Source organism: Carassius carassius, chromosome 5, assembly GCF_963082965.1.
Source record: "Carassius carassius chromosome 5, fCarCar2.1, whole genome shotgun sequence".
NCBI classification, from domain to species: domain Eukaryota; kingdom Metazoa; phylum Chordata; class Actinopteri; order Cypriniformes; family Cyprinidae; genus Carassius; species Carassius carassius.
The window spans coordinates 28101900-28129745 of NC_081759.1; the positions used below are offsets into that span (position 1 = coordinate 28101900).

Sequence of the window (27846 nt, forward strand, 5' to 3'; positions counted from 1 at the left end):
CTTATTATCTATTGAATATGAAAACACAACAAACAACAAATCCATTTGTCTTAAAGTGGTGGAACATAGTGCAGAACAAAGTGCAGCCATTAAGGTAACCCAACAGGGCATTGTGTGTCAAAAAGTTAAATGAAAATAAATTAAAAAAAAAATTTCTAGAATGAAGAAAAGATTATATCTAGCAAAAAAGGTATACCTGAAAGAGAATTATGCATTTTTTAGGCCCATATGGCTGACTGTAGTAGGTTATTTCATATAATAATGTAAATGTTAACTCATTACTTGCCTGAATTTCCACATTATAATGGAATTATAAGCTACTAGTCATAAAAAGAATTAGGGTCCTTGACTGATTAGAATGAAACGCATCCAAACTGGATGAAGGGGCCTCAATAATTTGCCCCTTACAAGAAAAATTGAAAAAGATAATCTACAGCAATTAATTCCATGATTTAAGTTACGTTTTAGGTGGGATAATATGAAAGCAATAAGCACTAAACAAGACCAATTACCTTGATTTATCATCCTATTAACACAGTATACCCCATTTCCCCATGATACTTACAAAATTTGGCCACCGGCAACTATAGTTGCCACTTGGACTTTTGACTAAGCATACAAAAAACTTTAGATCTCTTGTATGATTTGTTTTATTTGGATGATTCTAGAGACCTTCATGATTATGTAGATATACATATGTCAACAAAAAATACTTATTAGTAACATGAAAATGTAATTTCTTTAGGAGGGTTTGCCTTCGCTATGCTTCCTGGAAGTAGGGGTAACAATTAGACTGCCTCACTTGAAAGGAAGGAAGTGAATACCTTTTTCCTCATTTAAATCCTTTATTTTGTTGTTTGCTTGCATGTCATTGAGTCATAAAACATGGATAACATCTTGAAAAATACTTACAAAAGGAAAATGACAACTATAAACTGCGACAACTATAATTTTCGGTGGGTTTAAATGGGTTAATACACATTTAAAATTTTGAACACAAGCACATTTGTTTTAATTTCAGCAGGAGTACAAGTGGAAAAATAATAGATTGTGTGTCAGAGGCCCATCGACTGACATGGAATGACAGTGGGAACATTGCTGAGAAACACTGGTATGTACGCATCACTTCTCAGTACAAATTGATCATTTTCAGCTGAAATTGAAAGCGTTTTTTGTTTTTGTTTTTCAATAAGAGAGTTTTTCTATCATGTTCATGTTGTAAATGGATTTTGTGCAGGAGCATTTTCACAAACTGCAGATAGGAATTCGAAGTGAAAGTGAAGTGATATGCGGCAAAGTATGGTGTCCCATACTCTGAATTTGTTCTCCGCATTTAACCCATCCAAGTGCACACACACCGTATTGAACACACACCCGGAGCAGTGGGCAGCTAATGCTGTGGTGCCCGGGGAGCAGTTCGGGGTTCGGTGCCTTGCTCAAGGTTCTCACCCAGGGACAATATTTTTATTTTTGAAAGATTTTTGTTTTAGGGGGACTCAACCACCAATGAGGGTATAATAATAAAACATAATAATAAACATATAAATAAAATGTAAAAATAAATTGCTAATAAGGTAAGGTGGTATACTAAACTTACTGCTTGTTATTGCATTTTGCAACTTATTATTATACTGCATTTATTCAGGTATACTGAATAAGCCATACAAGTCTTCCTTAATCCTGATCTCTCTCTCTCTCTCTCTCTCTCTCTCTCTCTCTCTCTCTCTCTCTTTCTCACTCACAAACACACACGCACGCACGCACGCACACACGCACACTCCTGTTTAATATGCGAACACAAAATTGTACCGTTTGCTAGTAGCCTACAACCCTTTCTTTAGCTTAAATATGCAAACTTTTTTTGTTTTTCAACAAAAAATAACCCGTTTTCAAATAAAAATGTTAACATGGTCGTTTTATATGTGTTGAGTGCTGAACGCAGCGGAAACTTTACAGGAGATGGAAAACCGATTTCTCCCCCATGATATTTTGCAAACTGTATTTATGACAAAGAACTGCACAGATGCAGATATTATAACAGTCTATCGAGAAACACACAAACATTGTGCTCTGTCTCTCGGTCTGCGGATTGAAGAACGCGCTAGAAGACGGGAAGGAGCCGATCGAAGTCTGCCGCCGTTTTTATATGAAATATCAAGGCGATCACGAATTCTACAGTTTATGGAGCTAATCGCAAAATGTTTAAGGGGGCTAAGTTGTCATTTTTAGCCCCCTAAAATTGCCATAGCGACGCCGTTGGTCTCACCTTAGTCGTGGTATTGAAGGATTTATTATTATTATTTTGGCAAAAGCATTAATTCAGTCAGTATTAATATTCGTTTAATTTCTTGATACAGGTGAAAACAGGCTAGTGAGTTTCGCCGTATTGCACTGACACAAAAATTTCAAAAGGCAACCAACAGGTGTCGCAAAGGCCTCGCTATGAGGGAAGCACTAGCGCGAGAGACTTGCCAATGACCGCAGAGAAGGGGATTCCGCATTTACAGTAATAATTTAAAAATGCGCTACTACGTGAAAAACAGCATCATGTGTAGATTATCCTTGAAGAAATTTTTTTTCGACATAATTGTCTCCGAATTGCCACCATAAAATCATACCCAAATTCACAATCTGGCAATTAATAGAATATCCAATAGAAAATCGGGCACGCGAAATGTGTTAATTAAACCCAGAGGATTCCGAACTGTCTCGTTCAACAAATCCATCTCCAGACATCACTGAAATCAATGTAGCCTAGTCTCTGTTCCGCTCGGTGTACACTGTGTACATGAACTGGCAGTAACGGGGTTTACCAGTCTCATGTCGTACAGACAGAGAGGGGCATCCGAGTGTGCGGGCTAGAGCTGTACAGTAAACAATTCTGATACGCTTGCAATGATATACAGCAGAACTGCATGCTAGTGCAGACGTCGCATGCCGCATGTGCACGCCTGTCAGTTGAGCCTGGGTGCACACAGCCATAAAAGTCGGAGCAGGAAAACAAGCTCACGCGCTTATTTCGGCTCTCCTCGAAGGACCGTGATTGCATGATGAGAGAGAAGAGAACTGCAGCTATAATGAACGAATGTAAAATCTACCCCAGATTTTAGGCAGACATTGGTGGATAAAAAAAGAAACTCGGCTAGCAATGGAGAACCAGGCGGCGATGGAGCCGCAGAGCTACGAGGACGTGCGGAAAAGCGGTTATCTCCGCAAGCAGAAATCTATGCACCGGCGCTTTTTCGTTCTCCGGGCTGCCTCGGAGCAGGGCCCGGCCAGACTCGAATATTATGAAAACGAAAAGAAATTCCGAAGCAAATCACCGGTCCCAAAGAAAGCAGTGAACCTGGACTCTTGCTTCAACATCAACAAACGGGCAGATTCAAAGAACAAGCACATGATAGTGCTGTATACCCGCGGGGAGAGCTTTGCCATAGCTGCCGACACCGAAGAGGTCCAAAACGAATGGTACCAGGCCATGCTGGATCTACAATGTAAATGTGAGCCAGAAAATTATTATTATACCCGTGAGTTGAATTAGTGAAAGATCTGTCATTCACATATAGGCTGCAGCATGGACCTTCGTGGTTGTAGCTAGTAGCTTAACCTGCCCATCTTGCGTGTTGATGATGGGAGCCCCCTTGCATTGGTGGATCTATATTTGCAAAGCTGTTCGGATTCAAATGCAAGTTCAACCCCACCCGTCTTTTTAATAACCACCACACCTGATAATCTGGACGCACGCGGTATTAAAATGACCAAATTGCGGTGCTTGCTTTGTAGAGCCATTCAATACATTCATACATGACGAATTCGTAATTTTATTTTAATTAGACTGCTTATAGAAAATCGAGATGTAGAATATTTCATATTTAAATGCTCTTCATCTAGACAGAACTACTACAGTGCGTAGTGCAAGAGTGGCGCATTGTGCAGCGGACGCTGCTGCAGCGCTCACGACTGTTTTTGTTTTTCTACACATTTGTGCATGTTGTGCGTGTAACCTACATTTCTGTCATAGTGATTCTGCCGGGGAGGGGAGCCGCGGCTGCCGTGCGTGTTTATTGGAATACGGGTCTCCTCCTTCCCCATCCCTCGTGTTTTGGTAGAATATGATCGCCCCACCCCTCCGCTGAATGAACCGATCACCGGGTTGAACAGCAGGCCATCAGCGTGATAATATGGAGACATTAGTTGCCGAGCAAGCGATTCTATAAAGCTTTGTCGGTTTGATTAGCGTCAGTAAAGGCTATAATGGATTCACTTGGCTGTAGTGTTTTTATCAAGCTGCTGCACAGATATATACAACAAATAAACGTTCGCCCTTTTGAACTGCACAAAATGTGAGGATAAATTATGTGGTAATGAAGTATTTGAAATATGTATGTATATTTAATTAAATAGAATGATTTCGTGGCAGTTCTATTAAGAAGATTAGATTTTAGGTTAGAAAAGGCACATATGTAAAATAACATTGTACTTGTTTTTTTCCCCGACTTATGAAATTCAACCACTCAACAAGTTTTAGAATGTGACCAGCAAGTGACTCATTTTCTGCATATTAGCATGGTTTAATAACAAAGCTTCCTTTGACAAATACTGTTCTGTATGGAAAAAATATACATTTTAGTGACAATTCTTATTTGAAGTTAGAAATGTAATGTTTAAATTATATCTATAAGTAGCTAGATAGACACAATCAACATTACAATTGCTTTAATTATATGCATATTTCTTTTTTATAGTTTCTATTCTTTTATATTTATAGGTAAGACTCCTGATGAGTGTGGCAGTGGAGGAGACTGTGGACTGCCTTCCCCTGGCTCTGCCTTTAAGGAGGTCTGGCAAGTTAAAGTCTGGCCTAAAGGTTTAGGCCAGGCCAGAAATCTAGTTGGAATCTACAGACTTTGCTTGACGGATAAAACAGTCAACTTTGTCAAGCTCAACTCTGATGTTGCAGCTGTGATCCTCCAGTTGATGAATGTGCGACGCTGTGGCCACTCAGAGAACTTCTTTTTCATTGAAGTGGGTCGTTCTGCCATGACAGGGCCTGGAGAATTCTGGATGCAAGTAGGAGATTCGGTGGTTGCACAGAACATGCATGAGACCCTTCTTGAGGCTATGAAGGCTCTGAGTGAAGAGTTTCGTCAAAGAAGCAAATCTCAGACTGTTGGTGTGAGCTGTGGAGGAGGAACTGCCTCGAACCCTATCAGTGTACCTTCTCGACGACACCATCCAAATCTGCCACCTTCACAGGTTGGCTTTTCCAGACGTGCTAGAACGGAAACTCCTGGTGTCTCCAACAGCAACACATCTCCAACTCCGCGACATGGATTTTCTAGGTCACGGACAGCCAGCATTGGGGCTCGCACAGATGATGGAGGGGGCAGAGCAACGGCACTCAGCACAAGTCCAAGTCTCAATGGTTCATCCTGCTCAACTACCCCAACCCTGAGACCTAAACCTACACGAGCACCCACTCCAGCAAAGATCACCCTTAGCCTGGCACGATACACCCCTAACCCTGCACCTTCCCCAGCCCCCAGCCTCTCATCCAGCTCTGGTCATGGGTCAGAATGTGGGTTGGGTGGAGCTGCCTTTGGAACAGTGCCCGTCTGTACTTATGCTCGAATACCTCAGAGAGTGTCGATGTCAGGATCACCCAGTGATTATGGTTCATCAGACGAGTACGGCTCCAGCCCCGGAGAGCACTCACTGCTAGCCACAGGACTCCCTGCTGCCCTTGTTGAAGGTGGAGCCAGTTATATCCTGATGGGTCATCGAGAAGGGTGTCACAAACGTGTTCATGGATGCAGGGTTCTTCGTCGTTCATCTAGTCGCGAGTGTGGGGCTGAGCGCAGGCTGCTCAGCAAGCGTGCTTCCCTTCCCCCCACTTCTATCCAAGAGCATTTGGTCCCACGCTGCAGGGAGGAGGAAGAAGAGGATGAAGAAGACTATGCAGTGATGTCACGCAGTGCAAGTAGAGAGTCTTTCACATCTCGCCGAGGCTCAGGGGGTTCAACTACAACATCACTGGTGCAGGAAAACTCAGCAGATAAAGGAGTCAGTACTAAAGGGGGTCCTGAAGACTACTCAATTGACAGTGGATACATGTCTATGCTACCTGGCGTTACGGCTCCTCCTGCTTCATTGTCGCTATCAGTTTCTGGATCAGATGTAGTACCAAAGGGTGGAGATGAATACATGGCCATGACTCCCAACAGTAGTGTCTCACCCCCTCAGCACATCCGCCTACCCATCAATGAGGGCTACATGTTGATGTCTCCTAACAGCAGCTGTTCACCAGACTTACACGGCCTAAGTGGATGTAATTGGGGCAGTAGGGGCAGCATGGAAAGTCGGACAGGCAGCGATTACATGAACATGTCACCTATAAGTGCCAGGTCAGCTTGTAGTACTCCTCCATCACACCCAGAGCAGCAACCACTGCAGCCAAATATGGTTTATTCTTATTTTTCGCTGCCACGTTCATACAAACACACCACCCTCTCAACCCGTTTTGAGGATGATCTGGACAGGGTTTGCATGGGTAGAGGTGAAGCTGGAGTAAAAGCTGGGCATAGTGGTTACCATTGTGGAGGGGACACACCTGTGGGTTCAGGTGGTGGTGGACAACTGTCTCTGTCCTCCTCCTCTTTTTCCTCCAGTTCAGCTAGCAGTGAAAGCCTTGAGGACAGATCGTTGTCTCTGTCTGTTGGTGGAGTGGGAAGAGCAACTAGGTTGATTGCAGGACACAGGGTAGGGGGGACTCACCCCAAAGTTTCATCCCAACACCATCACCAGCAGAGATGTGGGTCAGGTGTTCAGAAACAGGGGCATTTACCATCAAGGAAGGACAAGTCATCCAGTTTTTTTGTTGATGTATCCAAAGCCAATACGCTGCCGAGAGTCAGAGAGACTTTGCTCCCAACTGCATCCCAGAGCCCAGGAGAGTATGTTAGCATTGTATATCAGGGTGAGCAAAGAGGACATAACATGGGGATGGCTACAACTGAGCCAGGGAACTCTATGGCACAAGGACATCGAAGAGCCTTTCACCAACCACAGCCATGTCACAGTCAAGGTGGATCTGCTAACCTTCCTCGGAGCTTCTCAGCACCCCTCTCCACCTCAATCTCTTTATCTTCTGAATATGTAAATATGGACTTAGGTAGCTCACCTTCCTCTCTCACTACCTTCTCTTCTTTTAAACCTGCCCCAATGGTCAAAAAGGAGATCAACAGAGCTCATCAAGTAGAACAAGAATTGGAAATGGGACTCAGGAAGAGCAGCATGACAGCCATGACATCTACAGATGTGGCTGCTGCTCCTTTTACAGACTATACTGAGATGAAGTATGGATTGGGTGCAGATACAACATCCAAGTCCCCAAAAGCTGGCCAAACACCTTTGTCATCCTCCATGGAGCAGGAGCATAACATACATTTCCCTTCACCCAAGGCTATTACAAACGTGGATCAGGGTGCCCGTCTAGTCAGGGCTGAATCAACAGCAAGAAGGCGGCATCGCTCAGAGACATTTATCACACCCCCAACTCACCCCCTCTCACCCTCTGCTTCCCCGTCTCCTTTTTCCGAAACTCCACATGTTGGTCCATCACGACAGCAAGGATTAGAGAACAACATTTGGTCTCATAATCAGCCACCCTCTGCACAGTGTGCCAGCCCTGGAGTAGCAAATCTTCCTGCTGCTCAGGCATTTTCCTTAACCCTGGAGCAAGGGCTGAACTACATTGATTTGGACTTGGTCAGCAAGGAGAATCAAACTAGTGTGGATGGACCCTCTGGCCTTCATTCATTTTTCTCTCCTGTAGTGGGAGGGTTGACTGGGGGAGGGGGTGGAGCAGGAGGAAACATCAGCTCCAGCATAAATACATATGCCAGCATTGATTTCATCAAATCAGATGAATTAAGAGTTCATCAGAGCAACAGGAAGGACAGCAAAGGTAAAAGCTCTTTTTTTTTTAAATTCCTTATCTCCTTAAAGAAAGCATTATAAAGGCCATAAAGTAACAATGTCTCAGATCAACATACTATTCTAACATTCAATCAAGAAATAAATGCGGTAATTTTTTATTCGTTATTCAGTTATTCAGTCTGAAATTGTGTTGACAATTTCAAAATATTTCCTGCTGAGGCTCACAGTGATGGTAATGGGCTTTTCAAGGGTTATTTTGGGGCCTCACTCCTCTCTTTCCTTTGTTATAGAACAATAGTTAGTATCGTAAGAGGCCTAGTTCTGTATTTGGACCACTCTCTGCCTAGTTTCATTAGGGAAGGGGAGGTGGAGTGTAAGAAAAATCTGACAGCTTCTGCGTTGAAGTATTATCCACAGATTATTTATGTTGTTGGTTGTATAGTGTGTCTTTGTTACAGGTCATGAGCACATGGTAAGGGCAGTGTGAGTACAGACATATGCATATTTGTGCCTGTGATGTGTATGGATAAAGGATATAGCATATTTGTGGCTTGTCTAAGTGTTTATAAGGGATACCTCTGAGCAGCCCTGTATCCGCATATATATTTAACTCACTGTGATTGTAGATAATTATTGCTATTTAACTTCAGTCTTGCTGAAAATGTTCCTGAATGTGGTTCTGCTTCTACTCATCTCTCCCCTCTTTTTTCTCTCTCTCTCCTTTCTTTCCATTGAGTCTTTCATCTTGAACTTCTATCTCTCTCTATCTCTGTAACATATAGACAGCTAGAATGTACTACTGAAATCTCAATCCTTTATTCAGGGTTTCCGCGGGGCCATAAAAAATCATAAAAAGTCATAAATTTAACAATAAGAATTTAAGGCCATAAAAAGTCATAAAAACGTCCGGATTTTCCATACAAGGTCATAAAAACATTTAGCCTTGTCTTAAATTGATATGCTAGTCCATTAATTTGTTCTTCCATCAAAATGCGCTCGCAGCAGCAATAGCATTAACTTGTTTTGCCTGTTGTAGTTCTGTATGAGGAATCTGGGTGGTATCACACTGGTATCACAGCGTTCCAGAACTACAAGGTCCATGCGGCAGCATACAGACTTGTCAGAAGGACTTTCACAGAAACCCGCGCGAACTCCGAACATACTGTATCATACTGAGTCACTGCTTAGCTTAATTGAAATCATCCTGGCTATCACAATGGGAAAATGTACCTTTAACGATCCATGGCTCGAAGACAGTGCGTTTAGTAGCTGGCTCAAGCCCGTCGCTAACAATCGGTATCAAGCATCCTAACACAAGACGTGGAAAAGCTGAGTAGCTGGTTACTCGCGCGCTGTGTTCGGTGCGGAGAGAGAGAGCCGCATATCACGGACAGTCCCTCCTGCACATGAACGAACAAATACTAATCGCAGTTTTGAACAAACAAAAGGATGTGAAAGAGCCCAATTCGGTACCACAGTGTTCTGGTGTTCAGGGCTCACACAGAGAAAGGCGTCTCAAAACGTTTGTACACCGGATTTGCTTCTTTTTGCTCTTGTGCCGACAAAAATACATACAAAATATTTCAAAATACCCACCTTGGAAAGTATGCTCGAAAAAAACTTTTTTTTCAGTTATTTGTAGGGTTGGGAATCGTTAGAAATTTTCCGGTTCCGGTTCCACCTAACGGTTCCGGTTCTGATTCCAGTTCCATTAAAATCATTAAACAATTATTAAGAAATAGTGGTAAGGAAAAATGCACAATACTCAACTACTCAATGCTCAACTTAATTTAAAGGTTGGCAATGTCAAAATGCAACATATATTACAGTTTAAAGATCTTCATAAGTTGGGTGGGGTATTTTTTGAAATTTTCTGGTTCGGCTCCTGGTTTCATTTAAATGAACTATGTTTTTTACTATTTTACCTTCACTGAATGTAGCGTTGCTGGAAGGTAGTAAGTAATGCTGAGTAATGCTAGTCCATCAATCAGCATGTGTTTCAAAGTTGATGTTTTTTACACTATCAATGACGTTTTGCTTTTCAAGCAGGAATAAGCTTGTTGGCCAAATAGTCCTTTGAGGGCTGAGACACTTGTTAATTTCCCTTAATTAATGAAATATAACGGTTCACACTCTCCATAAAGTCCCTATTTTACAAATAATAATGCAGTCAGGAGATGGTGTGATGCAATGAGTGGTTTCCACATTTTTAAACATTTAAAATGCATTAAAATAAATATTTTCTATCCCTTTGTTTATCACTCTTGAAATGACCTGGGCCTAGTTCCCCGATAACGCTCACTCTTAGCGCGCTAAGAAGACCTCGAAAGATATATCTTACCAAAGTTGTTTATGTTCCTAAGTGTGTTCCCCGAAGTGTCCCTTAGGAAGCTTCTTAGCACGCTGCCTCTTACGTCCGACGTTACAAGAGCGCTGTCCCGAGTGAGGGTGCTGAATTAGTAGACACACACTATAATTTGCTATTATACTCCATATAACTCCATATACAAGCCAGAAACTAAGCCTTTTTTTTGCACAGGCCTATCTAAAGGGTTAATGGTCCCACCTAGTGATCAACTGTAAAAAATAACAAATGTTACCTCTTCCCAACAGGGAAAACCACCAACAATCAAGAATCTCACACACACACACACTATAATTTGCTGTTATACTCCATATTACTCCATATACAAGCCAGAATCTAAGCCTTTTTTTGCACAGGCCTATCTAAAGGGTTAATGGTCCCACCTAGTTATCAACCTTAAAAATATTTTTTTTTACCTCTTCCCAAAAGGGAAAACCACAAACAATCAAGAATGCATGATTATATGGTGTCATGGCTTTGCAATCAAAAAATGTTGTTATAATGGAAGTCAATGGGGCAAAAACAGCCACCAACAACAAATGAGGGAGAAAAAAATTAAATCTAATGCTGCACAAAAACTAACAATGCATCAAAGCCAATCTTGTTACTAATCTTTGACATGCCCAAGACTGTGATAAAAGGTAAAAAAAATATCCAGTCCACAATCACTTTTTATATTGAAAATATGTAATTTTGTGTGTTTTTTTCCCCAAATCAGTGACATCATTTATGAACTTGGTAATTAAAGAGTTAAAATCTTGGAATTGTTTTAAACATTTGGTAGTTTTGATCAGGACTGAGGTTGATTAATAGATTTATGCAAAAAAATTGTTAAAAAATATTTATCTGATACATTTTTACAGCAGTTTAATTTAGTGGATGTTTTCATCCACGAACATACCGAAAGGGTAGTGAATTTGCCCACAGTGTACCATTGAGTTTTTGAAAAATTTCAAAGCATTTTTCCAAAATATGGGTCAAAATAAGATTTGTCACCAAAAATCATTCCATTAGCTCAAACACAGAGAAAGTTGTGGCCAAAATAAGACTCAACTTTACCCCCTAGTGGACGAAAACGTCCCCAACAACGCATAAGGGCTAATCCAAGAAAATGAAAGAAAAAACACTCACTGCTCTTGACTGCATTACTTTGTAGTTTTAACAAGAATTCATGCACAGTCAAACCAAAAATTATCCAGACTCCAGATGTAATTTTTGATATACATATTTTACTAGTAGGTACAGGACACTAATACATTTATGTAAGTGAGTATAAGCAAACTGTGACATATTATACCCAAAGAATCTTCATAGAGTGAACTACTAGTGAAATAGATAAATATAAATGTTTTATCTATCTATCTATCTATATATAAAATTGGGAACAAAAATTATTCAGCACCTTATAAAGCACCATGTTTTTCTTATGTGTTTTTTTTCTGAATTGCTAATGCAACCTTTTCACACCACAGTCTGAACAAAATGAAGCATTGCTTGGTAATTGGTCAACAAAGTATTGATAGTTGTGTAAATATTGTCATAATAACAGTTGTCTGTTGTTGTAGTTGATTGTAGTCCATTAAATACATTTCTATCAAAGTTATGACATTAGCAAGACGAATTTGTTCCGACAGAGTTTAACTCTAAATTCTTGTCATATTTTATAACCATTTTAGAAGCAATAGCAAATAAACTGTAATAATGTGAGAAATGTTGAAGGTGTCTGAATAAATTTTGGTTTGATTGTATATTTCATTTTTACATTGAAGACTATCCAGTGCTATTTTACATTTAATTATTCAGTTTCTGTACCTGGACACCTACAAACTTGAAAAAACTTAAACATTGTGTAAATAGCAAAAATAACTAAAAATGAGCAAAAATAAATAAAAACAAACGAACATACTAATTAAACAATTTCAAACAGGGCCCACTGGTACAACCAAATAATTCTTAATTTACAATGTTAATTACAATGTTACAATTGTTAAGTATTACTGTGTTCTTGATACTCAAGAAAAAGAAGGCGAAGGCTTCAGTTTCTTAATCTTAAGAAATAATAGAATAACTCTTTAAATAATAAAACTTGTTACTTTCAATGAAAGTCAATAATAAAAGAAGACTTTTGAAAGGAATTTTAATGACTGAAGTTATTTATCGTAATTCGTGTAGGTCATAAATTCAAATCCTAATAGTCATAAAAAGGTCTTAAAAAGTCTTAAATTTGACTGATTAAACCCTGCTTATTAAATGTTTCATTTATAAATTGGCTCTAAGGGGGATTTATTTTTCTCTCAAGGATATGGCATTGACAATGACCACATAACTGGTGCATATAGCTGTCTCAAAATAACTTCTCAATGAGTAGCTTCTATTGCTCTTGTCACATGCTTCAGGTCAGTTTAATCTAATGGTTCTCAATACTCTGGTCTGCATAAAATTGAATGTTCACCTGAAATGTCTTAATTAAGCTAGTGTATGTCATGACATTAATTGCTTTTTTTCTGCTATTGTAGATAGCATGGTTTTTTAAGGCGTATTACCTAGTTTTCAAAAAAAAAAATAGCCAATGGAAGAAGTTTTTTGTAAACAGACATTTTATTTACTATTCTATTTGGTGCTACAAGTGGCACAGAAATTATACACTGCAATTTTTTACATTTTCTGGAGAAAAATTTAATGGTGCCTGTCCATGTGAAGGTTTTTATTGTGTGTGATGACCTAGCATGCCACACTAATTTGAGTAAGTGTCCCATCTTCCATAACTGAAACATCAGATATGCAGGTAAAAAAAAAAAAAAAAAAAAACGTACTCGGTTACTAAACGTAACCTCGGTTCTCTCTAGAAGAGCGAACGAGTACTGCGTCTTAGCTAAGACGCTACGGGAAAAGTCTCTTTTGACGAAATACTGAAGCAAAAAATTATCTTTAATTTTGTATTTTTGTAAAGCGCATTTGCAGCAGTACACAGCCATAGGCGAGACGGCTCGTTCGCACATTGGCTTGTTCTGCGGCAACTGCACAGCCTATCGAGCGCAGGCTGATGCAACATCAGACCAATAAGGGCGCTTCGCGCCCTTCTAGCCACTTCCCGCCGAAACGGGTGTGGCCCAACCTATAAAAGGAGCTAGAAAAGGCTGACTCACCTGATTTATTTCATCGCCGAAGCGAACCAGAGTGAATCGTGCGCACGGCAGAGAACGCAGTACTCGTTCGCTCTTCTAGAGAGAACCGAGGTTACGTTTAGTAACCGAGTACGTTCTCTTACGAGAGCTCTCTCGTACTGCGTCTTAGCTAAGACGCTACGGGAACCCAATGTAAAACGCCGTGCGCGCAGGGATCACACACCAATAAACCTGAAGCAACGCCCAGGATTTACAGTGCACAGTCACCTGAGGGACTCACAGAGAGTCCAGGACAGAAAAGGGGGAAGCCCTCCGTCCCATATCTAGCAGCATCCGTAGATGCGGCAATATGACATCACACAGCCGAGGCAAAGCCTGACCAATGTGGCAATGCGGGTCTTACGCAATACTGCCCATATAACAGTCGGCAGCGCATAGCGCTCATGAACTCAGAATTCCCCTCAGGGCCCTGATTCGACTATACCGACAGCAGCCTTGCTTGCAAGGCTGGAACCTCCAGGTTATAGAACCTGATAAATGTAGACGGCGAGGCCCAACCTGCCGCCATACATATATCCTGCAAGGAGATCCCAGTAGACCATGCCCACGACGAGGCGACGCCTCTTGTGGAGCGTGCTCTGACGCCCAACGGGCACTGAAGGCCCCTGGAAGCGTAAGCTAACGCTATGGCGTCAACTATCCATCTGGATAGAGTCTGTCTCGAAACAGCCATTCCCTTGGAACGTCCACCGAACGAGACAAACAACTGCTCCGTCTGCCGAAAGGCAGCAGAGCGAGACACATAAGCTCTTAAAACCCTGACAGGGCAAAGAAGACTCGAGTCTCTATCCTCTCCTGACACCGACAGGGCAATAACCTGAGCCCGAAACGGCGTGTTGAGGGATTTCCCCACATAACCGTGCCTAGGTTTGAGTATGACCCTTGAGTCATTAGGCCCAAACTCCAAGCACGACTGGATCAACCGAGAGCACGTGCAAATCACCCACACGCTTCACCGAAGCGAGAGCCAACAAGAATACTGTCTTGAACGACAGATGCTGAAGGCTAACCGATTGGATATGCTCAAAAGGTGGACCCTTCATGGCCTCCAAAACCGCCGTGAGGTCCCACATAGGGACTGACGGAGGTCTGGGAGGATTCAGCCTCCTAGCTCCTCTGAGGAACCGGATGATCAAATCATTCCTTCCTATTGACTGACCGAGCGCTGTTTCAGAAAACGCTGCGATGGCCGCCACATAAACTTTGAGCGTGGATGGGGCTCTGCCCTTATCCAACAGCTCCTGTAGGAAGGAGAGAACCTCCGTCACCTCACAACTAAGGGGTGAATATCCTCGAGCTGTGCACCAGCTGGAGAACACCGACCACTTCGAGGCATACAGACGTCGTGTCGACAGAGCTCTAGCCTGAGTGATGGTATTCAGCACTCCGACTGCGAGATCAGCGGGTAACCGTTGAGCGCCCACACATGGAGGGACCACAACTCTGGTTGAGGGTGCCAAATCGAGCCCCTGGCCTGCGAGAGGAGGTCCCTCCTCAACGGTACTGGCCACGGGGCGACATCTGCTAACTGCATCAAATCTGGGAACCATGGTTGGTTCTTCCAAAGAGGTGCTACAAGCAGTATTGAACATCTCGTTTCTCTCACCCGTTCTATCACCTGCGGAAGGAGGGAGACGGGAGGGAAAGCATAAAGCGGGCAGCACGGCCATTCCCGTGACAGCGCGCTTTCGTTCTTGGAAAAGAACGCAGGGCAGTGAACGTTTTCGTGGGACGCGAAGAGGTCCACCTCCGCCCTGCCAAATCTCTCCCACAACAGCCGGACTGTTTGCGGGTGTAGAGACCATTTGCCCGTAGGAACATTGCCCCTGGACAGCCTGTCTGGACCCAGATTCTGTAGCCCAGGCACCTGCACTGCCCTCAGCGAACGCATGTTGTGCTGAGCCCAAGCCAGGAGGCGTTCCGCTAGCCTGTACCGGTTTCAGGACCCGAGACCGCCCTGGCGATTTATGTAGGACACCACAGACATGTTGTCCGAACGGACTAAGACGTGGTGATCCTTGATTTGGGGACAAAAGCGCATCAGCGCGTTCTCCACTGCCAGCATTTCCAGACAGTTGACATGATGGAGCTTTTCCCGTTCTGACCATAGGCCAAAGGACGGTCTGCCCTCGAGCAGCGCTCCCCATCCCGAAGTGGAGGCATCCGTCGACACCCTCTTCACATTCGGGGAAGTCCCCAGGCTTACACCTGATCGGTACCAGCCGTTCGCTGTCCAAGGTGCCAGAGCAGTGACACAGCTCTGATTGACCTTGAGATGCAGCCGGCCAGACGCCCACGCTCTGCCCAGCTGCAGAGCCGGAGATGCTGAGGCCATGAGGCCCAGCATCTTCTGACAGTGTTTGAGCGACACGGCAGCGCCGCAGCGGAAAGAACTCGCTGCGTGCTGATTGCCCATCACGCGCTGTGGTGACAGCCGCGCCGTCATGGAACACGAGTTCAGAACTATACCCAGAAACAGAATCATCTGACTGGGGTTCAGCGAACTCTTCGCCCAATTGACACTGAGGCCGAGCTTCTCGAGGTGATCGAGTAAAACGGCCCTGTGGTCCACGAGCTCCGCTCGTGATCGGGCCAGAACCAGCCAGTCGTCCAAATAATCCAGCACTCGCATGCCTCTGAGTCTGAGAAGAGCGATCGCTGCATCCATGCACCTCGTAAACGTACGAGGAGCCACGGACAAGCCGAACGGCAGGACTGTAAACTGGTATGCCTGGCCCTCGAAGGCGAATCTCAAATATCGCCTGTGGTTTGACGCTATCTGTATTTGAAAATACGCGTCCTTCAGATCTATTGACATGAACCAGTCCCCTCTGCGAATGTGTGCGAGGAGTTTCCTGATCGTAAGCATTTTGAAACTGCGTTTCATCAATGCCTTGTTTAGCTGTCTTAGAACCAGTATGGGCCAGAGACCCCCGTCTCTCTTGGGCACCAGAAAGTATCTGCGCTCGGGTGTGCTGCGCATTTGAGGCGGGGAGCGCGCTGATCACAGCAGGCAGATCGCTCCTCCTCGACCCCGTCCCGGCGCTTAACCGACTGGGGGAAGGCTGAGCAGGTCCCGTGGGACTCGATATGTCTGCGAGTAACTGTGGGCTGCATATGTGCACATTTACCACTTTCAACTCGCTGTCTGCCTGTGCAGAGCGTACGTGCACGGGCCTCGTTTTTACAGAAGCCACGCGCCGTATGTGACATAATGTATGTGGGCACTGGGGAGTGGGCACGTTTACTATGCGGCGCGCTCGACCGATCTGTGTCGATCTTATGTGCGCGAGCCCTGTGTGCAGGGCTGTGCTTACATGTGGAGATGGGCACTGAGGAGTGGGCATCGTCACTGCATTTATAACACCATCGGCCGTGGCCGGACGAGCGTGCACGGGTTTTGTTTTTACAGAAACCACATGACGCGTGTGACATAGTAATTGTGGGCACTGAGGGGTGGGCACGCTTACTATGCAGTGTGCGCGATCGACTTGAGTCGCTTTTATGGGCGCAGGCCCTGTGTGCAGGGCTGTGCTTACATGTGGAGATGGGCACTGAGGAGTGGGCATCGTCACTACATTTATAGCACCATCGGCCGTGGCCGGACGAACGTGCACGGGTTTCGTTTTTACAGAAACCACATGACGCGTGTGACATAGTGATTGTGGGCACTGAGGAGTGGGCACGTCTACTATGTAGTGCGCGTGATCGACTTGAGTCGCTTTTATGGGCGCGAGCCCTGTGTGAAGAGCTGTGCTTATATGTGGAGATGGGCACTGAGCAGTGGGCATCGTCACTACATTTATAGCACCATCGGCCGTGGCCGGGACACCAGAAATTACACCTTTTTCGGGAAATATCTGGGTAGCCGTGATAACGGTTTTTGTGTGCAGGCAAGCGGGCAACCATACAGGCTTGCGCATTGCAAAAGACGCCGAAACAGTCACAATCTCTGGAACTGAAACAGCGGCGCGCTTAGGTGAGAGCCCGGCCACAGCGGAACTTGTACACCGGCGCTTCAATGAAGCAGCCATCGTGTGTAGTGCAGACACAGTGTCATGCAGCATGTATAGATGGCTTTCCTAGGATGGCTTCGGGGCTCCCGGCCTCACCGTAATCCTCTGCCGCGGTCCCCGCGGCGCGGGGCGACGGCCGGTAGAGCGAGAACGGGTGTCTCGAGCTGCGTTGCTGAAGCTGTTGTGATAACGGCTTTTGTGTGCAGGCAAGCGGGCAACTGTGCAGGCTTGCGTGTTGCAGAAAACGCTGAGACAGTCACAATTCCTGGAACTGAAACAGCGGCGCGCTTGGGTGAGAGCTCGGCCACAGCGGAACTCGTACACCTGCGCTTCGATGAAGCAGCCATCGCGAGTAGTGCAGCCGCAGCGTCACACAGCAGGCTTTAGATGACAACACCGCTTTTGCCGCCGTCCAGCAGAGGGCGGACAAAGGTCGCCTGTTCCACCGGCGGAAGTGACTGGTAGTTCCTGTTTTTAGCATCATCAGTGTGGAGAATGCTAGTGAGACAGACGAACGAGTTCGCGCTGAATATGGAGCGTTCCAAGCCTTCGCCACCTCTTCGTGAAGCTCAGGAAGAAATGAGGCGGGCTTTGAGAAGTACGCTCATCCGAAAGGAAAATACCATCCAGCCGGGAAAGAGAGGGGGGGCGCTGGAGCAGACCACTCGCGGCCGAGACTCGTCGCGACCAACACGAGCATTCGCCCCGGCTCCTTCTCGATGTCAGCTCGTCTGCTGGGCTTCTGAGCAGAAGGCGCGAGATCCTCGGAGCTCGCCCAGCCCTCACTGCCCGAAGCTAGCAGAGAGCGCGTCTCCTCTTCCCCCGACGCGGCCCTGAGATCGACTTCCTCGGACGACGCACCGTCAAACAGCGGGCGCTGCCCACCGGGAAGCGATGCAGGGGGGGGGGTTGGGCGGTGAAGCAGGGCGAACCGGCGAGCTCGGTTGAGCTGAAGACGGTTCCGGAATCCGCTGGAAGCGGTGCTTTTACGGCGCCTCAGTGCAGCGGAGAATGCAGGCTCAGAGAAAAAAGGCCAGGCGAGTCCTCAGAGTCACCATGGCAACAGCTCGCAGTGAGGGCATCCGCCGTCAGCGAGCGCGAGCGCTGCATGATCTTCCCCCAGGTAGGAGACACAGATGACGTACCGGTCTCCCTCGCTGAGTGGGGCTCTGACAAGCCGCAGGAAGGCATCTTAAAAAAGACGCAGGGCGAACACACACACACATAAAGAACAGCTGGATATAACAGAATTGAAAGGATATAGGCGCCGGACAGCGCAGCAGGAACGGCAGTGGAAGGCGGTGATGCCAGCAGCTTCAGAATGGCTCGTCCCGCTGATATGCTTTCTCAGACGGCGCTTGCTTCCTCCGTGATCCAGCGATGCGTGAGCTTCGCTGAAGAGATGAAAAATCTGGTGAGTCAGACTTTTCGAGCTCCTTTTATAGGTTGGGCGAAGCGCCCTTATTGATCTGATGTTGCATCAGCCTGCACTCGATAGGCTGTGCAGTTGCCGCAGAACAAGCCAATGAGCGAACGAGCCGTCTCGCCTATGGCTGTGTACTGCTGCAAATGCGCTTTACAAAAATACAAAATTAAGGATAATTTTTTGCTTCAGTATTTCGTGAAAAGAGACTTTTCCCGTAGCGTCTTAGCTAAGACGCAGTACGAGAGAGCTCTCATAAGAGAACACATTTAGTCTTGCCCAAAACTTTAAAAAATAAAGAAATGTCATGGTGTATTCTAGAATTTGCAGTTTAGTTCAGTGCTAGGCTTGATGAGCATCCTTAAAGCCATCTGTCTTAAACTACTTACCATCAAGGTGGAAAGTTTGTGGGGGTGGAAATTGTACATTTTATAAGAAGAAAAGCATGAAAAACAAAGAAAGGTTTTTAGTGGTTAAAAGACAGTTGACAACAGACAACAAAAGAATGGACTAGGAGAGAGTTTGCAACCTCTGAAATACAGCAAGGTTCAGACTTGATAGACAGAAAAAGATTAACAGAAACAGACAAGGAGGCAGAGCATCAATGCAGGTATTGTGTGACTCAAAGTGACGCTCTGAAGGGTTTACCTCATACAAACCCAGTCACCACATTGGTGCTAAGAAGAGGGGAATCTGCTCCGACGAAAAGCTGTCTAGACAAGCAGGTTGCTGTAGGTCAAAGAAGCTGTAATCTAGCTGACCCATCAGCGGTCCAGAGGAGAATACATTCCTTTATAATGGACCCGAAGGAAGGCATTTACCCACACCAGCATTAATGCGTGGCAGTGTATGTGTGTGTTTTGTGTTTGTGTGATGATTCATTACATTACCCAGCTAGAATTATCATCAGTTAAAAAATTACAATTTGTCCACAGCATTACTCTTCCCGGTAAAACAACTGAAGTTTAGGATTGGTATGTTTTTGTCTGCAAGCATATTTGTTGTAAAAGCAAAAATCTTTGCTCTCCTTTAGTAAGCTGCTTTAATGTGCTGATTTTGCATCTTGTGTTTTTTTTTTTTTTTGGTTGTTTTGTTCCATTATATGAATTGCATTAGAAGTTCTTTGTAGTCTACATCTGATCCTGCAACCTTATTGGACCTGATGACGCAAAAGCCACTGAATAAAGAAATAGTGTAATTTTATTCAAAGGCATGTTCTGCATCTCAATCCAAAAAGTGCAGTGGTCACAAGATATCTTGTCGTCTTTTCACAAAATTTAAATAGAATGTTTGGTCAGAATTCTGTCATCATCAAGTCTTCACTTGCACAGGGATTTCGGCGACTTCCAGGGGGCAACAAGGGAGTGCTAGGGGGTTTGTGGAAAGGTTTTGAGAAGATCAGCGTAAAAATGTGAAAATGATAAAAACAAGAAGATTAAAGTAAATAAATAAATTATTTAAATGTGAATAATTAATGTTGCTATTTCTTAAGGAACATACTGAAATTTGAGTTTTTATTTACTGAATCACAACATCACTGTTAAAGTTGCTATTCACAGTGAGTGTGGATTTACTCTGAGGCTCTTGCCTTTTGTAGTTGTATTTGACTGTACTGTTAATTTACATGCTTGACCTTTTGAAGGTTATATTTTGAAGTTTCAAGCATTGTTTATTCTAGTTCAAGCCTAGAACTTTTTATGACATGAAAAAAAAGCTTTTGTAGTGTGATAGAAAATATTTGGACTTTTGATTTGTCCTGTGTCAAAGGAAGACTTATCTGCTTCGTTTCCTTAGTGATAGTAATGAGAGTGTTGTTTGTTTTCTCCCCCCTGCCAGTCTGTCTTTCTCTCTCAGCCTCTGCTTGTCAGCCAAAGCTTAAGCACCCATCCTCTCCAAGTATTTGGCAGTATCACACACACATATATAAATGCTCATATGGGTCGTGGTCAGCAAATGTGTAAAATCTCAACCAAACAACTGTTTCTCCCGCAGCTCTAGTTACAACTACCGTGCATGTTTTTTCAATAAATTGAAATATGTTATTAATTAGTTCAGTATATAACAGTTATAATAAACCATGGTCCTAGAGATGTTTTTGTGGCCAGTGGACTCTTTTTACATATTGTGATAATGTATTTCCATACAAAATACATTACGTAAAAAAATGTATATTTATTCAGTTTTTAATTGCATGTACAATTTTACACTATGCTGTGTGTTATATTACCTAAGTAAAAAATGGTCTATGCTTTCTTTTTGAACACTATAATCAATCCTTCAATATTTTTCCTATTGCAAACGCTATTGTGGGCATTTGTTGCATCCAGTGAGGACATAATTACTGATTATAATGACTTATACTCTGTTTTTACATGTTGCGTTGCGTATCGCGACGCATAAACATAAAACTATGTCTGCATTGGATAAATGACAAACAAGCGCTTCTCTACACTGCTTAAAACTTGCGTTTGAATCATCAGTGGCAAATTCTTTAAATATAAAAAATTTACTTACAGGCTGTGAGTCAGAAGCGCCAGACTGTCTTTGCAAAATTGGAACTGCCCCCACTTTATAGAACAGTGTTTGAGAACAGACCCATTGCAGGCCACCCTGCAGGTTCAGTCCTCCATAAAATATTTCACACAGCGTCACACACTGCGGGGTTGAGTGCGGATGGATATTGTCCTCTTTTGGAAGACCAAAGTAGTTTCGCTTTCACAAGGAAACACAACATATCCACATGTCGGCAACAACAACTCTGTACTACAGCAAGAATAAAAGTTACACCTTCTTTGTTTGCATGAACATTTAGGAGGTGTTATGCAAATCTTCCCACATTGTGACGTAGACGTGGGGGCGTGTTTAAACGAGCCATTTTAGGAGGGTGTGGACAAGTCTTAACTTTAATTAAGAATAACTCTTTGGATTTAAGATTTTAGTCTTTGCAACTTTACAGATCTTCATGCACCAAGAACATGTAACACTCCAAACAGAAAGGAAACATTAAAATCGCATCATATGACCAGACACTGGCAGAGGGAGAAAATATTCAGCACAGAACATTCATTGTGCTGAAATATCTGTTGTTGAAAGTTAAAATTTAGATATAGAGTAGGACTTCTCTCAAGTCTCAGGTCCGGCAGGAATTGTAGGTGGGGGGAGTGAATAACCAGCAATCTCTCCACCTTCAATACCACGACTGAGGTGAGCAAGGCACTGAACCCCCAACTGCTCCCTGGGTGCCGCAGCATTGCCCACTGCTCTATGGATGTGGCTGTGTGCACTTGGATGGGTTAAATGCAGAGCACACATTTTGAGTATGAGACACCATACTTGGCCACATGTCACTTTACTTTCACAACTGATGAGACTGTAAAAGACTGACAATGAACTCTTGTTACTATTTATGTTAAGCAAACACCATCTGCATGTGTATGTGTGTGTCTGAGACAGAATGGGTTTGTGTGTGTAAGAGTGTATGCATATGGGTAAATGTGTGTGGGTAGGTGCTTGTCTGCAGGGAGATTATGGTTAACTCAAGTGGGTGTACCGAGAGCAGAGCCAATTGATCTGTCTGCTGTTAACAAACCATCCACACACATACTGTCAAACACAAACACTCACTCATGTGTATGCACTCAGAGCAGTAGTGGGTATAGGCATAGTTAGACTACTAGTTTGGAGAATGCCAAAGAGACAGTGTTTTAAGTGTGTGTTTAGACTGTTTATATAGTAATTCAATTCAAGTTTATTTGTATAGCGCTTTTTAGGATACAGATCGTTGCAATGCAGCTTTACCGGAAATTAAGCTTTAACAATATTTAGCTTATCAGTGAAGATGTACAGGAAATCAGTTAAAGACTTAATCAAACAGATGATGAACACTATTAACAGCTATTATTATAATATACAATCAAACTTATAGCATTTGGTAGTTCTGTATGTCGTTTCAGGGTATAATACGTTTGGGAGAGAGAGTGTATGTTGTTGGATTCATTTTGATGCTCTGCTCTGTGGCATTTCATACAGTAAGGTGAAGGTGGCAGCTGGCCAGTTCACACACAAATACAACAAATGGAGATGAAAAAGCATTGCTGATGGAGACAGTGAGGTCATTTTGAGCAGAATAATTTTATATACTTTTTATTTTGCCTGTTCTGTACTGATCACGTGAACAAACAATGAGGGTGAAATATGTTTTGAAGTCTCACCAAGGCTGCATTGACTGGTTCAAAAATAGTCATATTGAATATTCCTGCAAAGCTGCATTTCCAGCAGCCATTACTTCATTTATTGTCCCATTCTGATATGCTGATTTGGTGTTCTAGAAACATTTCTTGTTATTGTTAAGAAATCGTTTGTAACATTATAATATTAAATGTCACCCTTGATCAGTTTAATGCATTTCCAAAAATCTTACTGACTTGCAGATTTAAATCTAGTAGTTTACTATAGGCAACTGGAACCATTTCTCTTTTACTCAAGACATTTCACTCCTCCCCTAGGTTTTCATGAGGTATGGGGAGTCACACTGTGTGCATATGTTTGTATGTACAGAAATGATCTATTCACACTGTACTGTAGCATATTAGTGGTGGAATATTCTCATAGGTGCACTGATCTTATAATTTACAAGATGTTGAGCATAGTTGAATTCACATTATTTGTTGTTTGGCTGTTTTAAATGTTTGTCCGTCTTACAGAATAAAATATCAGCCAACATTCATAACCTTTGTAAAAGATCAAATGTTAGGGGCGTGAATGTGTGGCTTGAAAGAGATTTTGCAAATCAGTTTTGTTTTCAGTTAAATGCATTCTCAATTAAAAATGACAGTTAAAATAAATTTCCTGTGAATTCAGAATGATTTGATTTGATTGGACAGCGACTTAATTCAGTAACTTTAAAGATTTGATTAATTTTAGAAAAAGTATTGTATATATATATCTGTGTGTGTGTGACCCTGGACCACAAAATCAGTCATAAGGGTAAATTTTTTTGAAATTGAGATTTATACATCTGAAAGCTGAATAAATAAGGATAGGTATGTTAGGATAGGACAATATTTTGCTGAGATACAACTATTTGAAAATCTGGAATCTGAGGGTGCAAAAAAATCTAAATATTGAGAAAATCGCCTTTAAAGGGTTAGTTCACCCAAAATGAAAATTATGTCATTAATGATTCACCCTCATGTCGTTCCAAACCCGTAAGACCTCCGTTCATCTTCGGAACACAGTCTTAGATATTTTAGATTTAGTCTGAGAGATTTCTGTCCCTCCAATGAAGCTGTGTGTACGGTATACTGTCCATGTCCAGAAAGATAATAAAAACAACTTCAAAGTAGTCCATGTGACATCAGAGGGTCAGTTAGAATTTTTTGAAGCATGAAAAATACATTTTGGTCCAAAAATAGCAAAAACTACGACTTTATTCAGCATTGTCTTCTCTTCTGTGTCTGTTGTGAGCGAGTTCAAAACACTGCAGTTTAGTGATATCCGGTCCACGAACTAATCATTCGATGTAACCGGATCTTCTTGAACCATTTCACCAAATCGAACTGAATCGTTTGAAATGGTTCGCGTCTCCAATACGCATTAATCCACAAATGACTTAAGCTGTTAACTTTTTGAATGTGGTTGACACTCCCTCTGAGTTCAAGCAAACCAATATCCCGGAGCAATTCATTTACTCAAACAGTACACTGACTGAACTGCTGTGAAGAGAGAACTGAAGATGAACATCGAGCGAGCCAGTTAACGAACAAAAGATTGACTCATTCTCAAGTCAAGAACCATTTCTGTCGGACGAGTCCGATTCGAGAACCGAGGAGCTGATGATACTGCGCATGTGTGATTCAGCGTGAAGCAGACTGACACACAACGTGTCTGAACCGAACTGATTCTTTTGGTGATTGATTCTGAACTGATTCTGTGCTAATGTTATTAGCGCGGGTAAACCAAAGGCTTGAATCAAGTGCAATCATCGCCAATGACGTCATTACGTCAAGTGCAAAAGAACCGGTGAACCGTTTTCTTCAGCCGGTTTATTGAATCAAAATGTCCGGAAGAACCAGTTCGCGGAAAAGAACCAAACTTCCCATCACTACTGGTGATCCGAAAACCGATGCAACCGGTTCTTGTTTTGAGAATGAGTCAGTCTGTTGTTCGTTATCTGGCTCGGCTCAGTGTTCATCTTCAGTTCTCTCTTCACAGCAGTTCAGTCAGTGTACTGTTTGAGTAAATGAATTACTCCGGGATATTGGTTTGTTTGAACTCAGAGGGAGTGTCAGCCACATTAAAAAAAGTTAACAGCTTAAGTCATTTGTGGATTAATGGTTATTGGACACGCGAACCGTTTAAAATGATTCTTAACAAAAGTTTTTATATGTTTTGGGGAGGAAATTTACAAATATTCAAGGAACAGCTTTACTTAATATCCTAATGATTTTTGGCATCAAAGAAAAATTAATCATTTTGACCCATAAAATGTATTTGTTTGTGAAATGGGTAAAATATGGAAAAATAAAATGTTAACATTAAATAAATAAATTAATTAACATTAAATGGTATTATAATAAGTAAATAAACATTTCCCTGAATTCTCAAGCACAAGGCTATATTACCCACACTGCAGTGTCTGTAGAAGTTTCAGTCTAGTGTGACGTAGCTTTGACTGACTTTCACAGGTAGGAATCTTTGCAGTATGGGCACTGTGTGCTGATTGTGTGTGAGGTGCTTCTCACTGGAGTGTAGGCTGTTCACATTCTGCGCTACATCTTTGACTGTGAACCCATCTGGCCTTCTTATGCATTTAGACAGATGTGTGCGACTGTGTGTGGGTATCAGGAATATGATAGTAGCATTGTGTAAATGCACACACAGAAATTATGGCAGTAAGAGAAGAACAGAAATATAGGGCATCTTGATGTTTCTTAATCATATCTGACAGTGGAAGTGCAGTGAAGAAAAAAGGATGAGAAATTGAGAACTCCATGTAAAAAAACAAAAACAAATGTGGAAATCCCATGGGACCTGTTCATTGATACTTTTACATTTACATTTAATCATTTAGCAGACGCTTTTATCCAAAGCAAATTACAAATGAGAACAATAGAAGCAGTCAGGTCAACAAGAGAACAACTATAGTATACAAGTGCCATGACAAGTCTCAGTTAGTCTAGTACAGAACGCATAGCCAGGTTTTTTTTTTTGTTTTATAAATGAAAAGACAAGAAAAGGAAAAGTGCTAGTATTAGTTGGTTAAGTGCAGGCGAAAAAGATGAGTCTTTAGATGTTTCTTGAAAATGAGTAAAGACTCTGTACGAATTGAGATTGGGAGGTCATTCCACCAGCTGGGCACAGTCCAGGAAAAGGTCCTTGAGAGTGATTTTGAACTTCTTTGGGATGGCACCACAAGGCGTTGTTCACTTGCAGAGTGCAAACTTCTGGAGGGCACATAAGATTTAACCAGTGAGTTTAGGTATGTTGGTGCCGTGCCAGTGGTCGTCTTGTAGGCTAGCATCAGTACCTTGAGTTTGATGCGAGCGGCTACTGGTAGCCAGTGTAACCTGATGAGTAACCTTTTAGAGAGTAGAAGAAATATAGACACAAAGAAAGAAGAGCGACTATCAAATCAATGCTATTATTAATGATGCTATTATCATTACTGTCTATTGAGTTTCCCTTTGATATTTTTCAAGTGTGTGTTTCTGATTGCATGTGTGTGTGTGTGTGTGTGTGTGTTTGTGCGTATCTGAATCTTTTCCCACTGTCTCCTGTCTCTAGACTAAACTGAAAGTAGTTTGGTGCCTCTGTGACTATGTTATCCTCTGGTATGCTGTTTGTTTTAACATTAAGACTATGAGTATGAGACTGTCACCATAAGTAATGGCATACAGTAGACAGCATACAGTGTCCTCTAATGACCTCACATCTGAAGATAGCACTGTGAAAACACATAATTTTGATGCCTTGAGATTGAAAATAGTCAGAAATCATATATATATATATATATATATATATAAAAGAAAGCAAAGCATAAACCCAATTTTAACAAACAAACAAACCAGAAATTAATCTGAAAAAATGAGCACAAGAAGCTTTCTGGCCCAATTTGGTAATTCAAAAGTATTGGAAAGAATGAATTTGGAGATAAAAAAAAAAAACAATAATTAAAGTCTCTTATTCTCAAGGATGCAGTTTTTAATCAAACATATGGTAAAAAAAATGGCTAAAATTTTTCAGCAGCCATTTCTCCAGTTTTTAGTGTCACATGATCCTGAAAAACATTTCATGAAATATTTTTTATTACAACCTTTAAACGTTTCTGTATATAATTCTATGTTTTTATTCAGTAATTTTACTGATCATCTGCAAAAGACATATTTTATGTAAGGTCATTGATTGTAATTATGGGTCCTTAACTAGTAAGTGTTTTTATTTTTATAATTTTAAGATGATTAACCAAGTCTCTCTGTCTGTTTTTCTTATTGCAGATTGTTAATGTGTTCCTGCATTTGGACCAGTCAGCACCTGTCCTTCCTGCGTGAGTGTGTTTGTCTGTGTGCGCACATGATGTGTCCTGAAAAACGGTGCGATTTCCCACATCCCTCAGCAGGGGAAACCTCATTAAAACATTTTCTCTCATGGGCTGCCATTGGTTCAATCAAAATAAAAAAATTGTGCCAAAAGACTATCTGTCATTTCCACCAGAGATCACTGAGATGGACGTATCCTTCAGCTGCATATGAAGGGCCATTGCGACTCTGATTGCCAACCAGGAGCCAACGATATTCCTTTTTTCTCTACCACACACTTTCAATTATTGTAAGAGAGATGATAAATAGTATAATGATAGAACAAAAATATATAGTAGACATAATATTACTGAGAATATATCTATATATATATATATATATA

At 42.5% G+C, this 27846-nt stretch overlaps 1 protein-coding gene across 1 annotated transcript; it reads left to right on the forward strand.

Moving 5' to 3' along the window:
- The first annotated feature begins 2849 nt into the window (after positions 1 to 2849).
- LOC132141147 (insulin receptor substrate 1-B-like) lies at positions 2850 to 27846 on the forward strand. Its single transcript, XM_059550421.1, has 3 exons — positions 2850 to 3500; positions 4769 to 7966; positions 27423 to 27846. Exons 1-3 carry the CDS (start codon positions 3149 to 3151, stop codon positions 27428 to 27430), a joined length of 3558 nt encoding a protein of 1185 aa, XP_059406404.1. The 5' UTR covers positions 2850 to 3148; the 3' UTR covers positions 27431 to 27846.

Excerpts from the sequence above, each read along its gene's own strand:
- LOC132141147 (XM_059550421.1), top strand. The coding sequence starts at position 3,149 with ATGGAGAACCAGGCGGCGATGGAGCCGCAGAGCTACGAGGACGTGCGG. Across the intron at positions 3,501-4,768 it reads GCTGGATCTACAATGTAAAT|GTAAGACTCCTGATGAGTGT; the intron begins GTGAGCCAGAAA and ends TTATATTTATAG.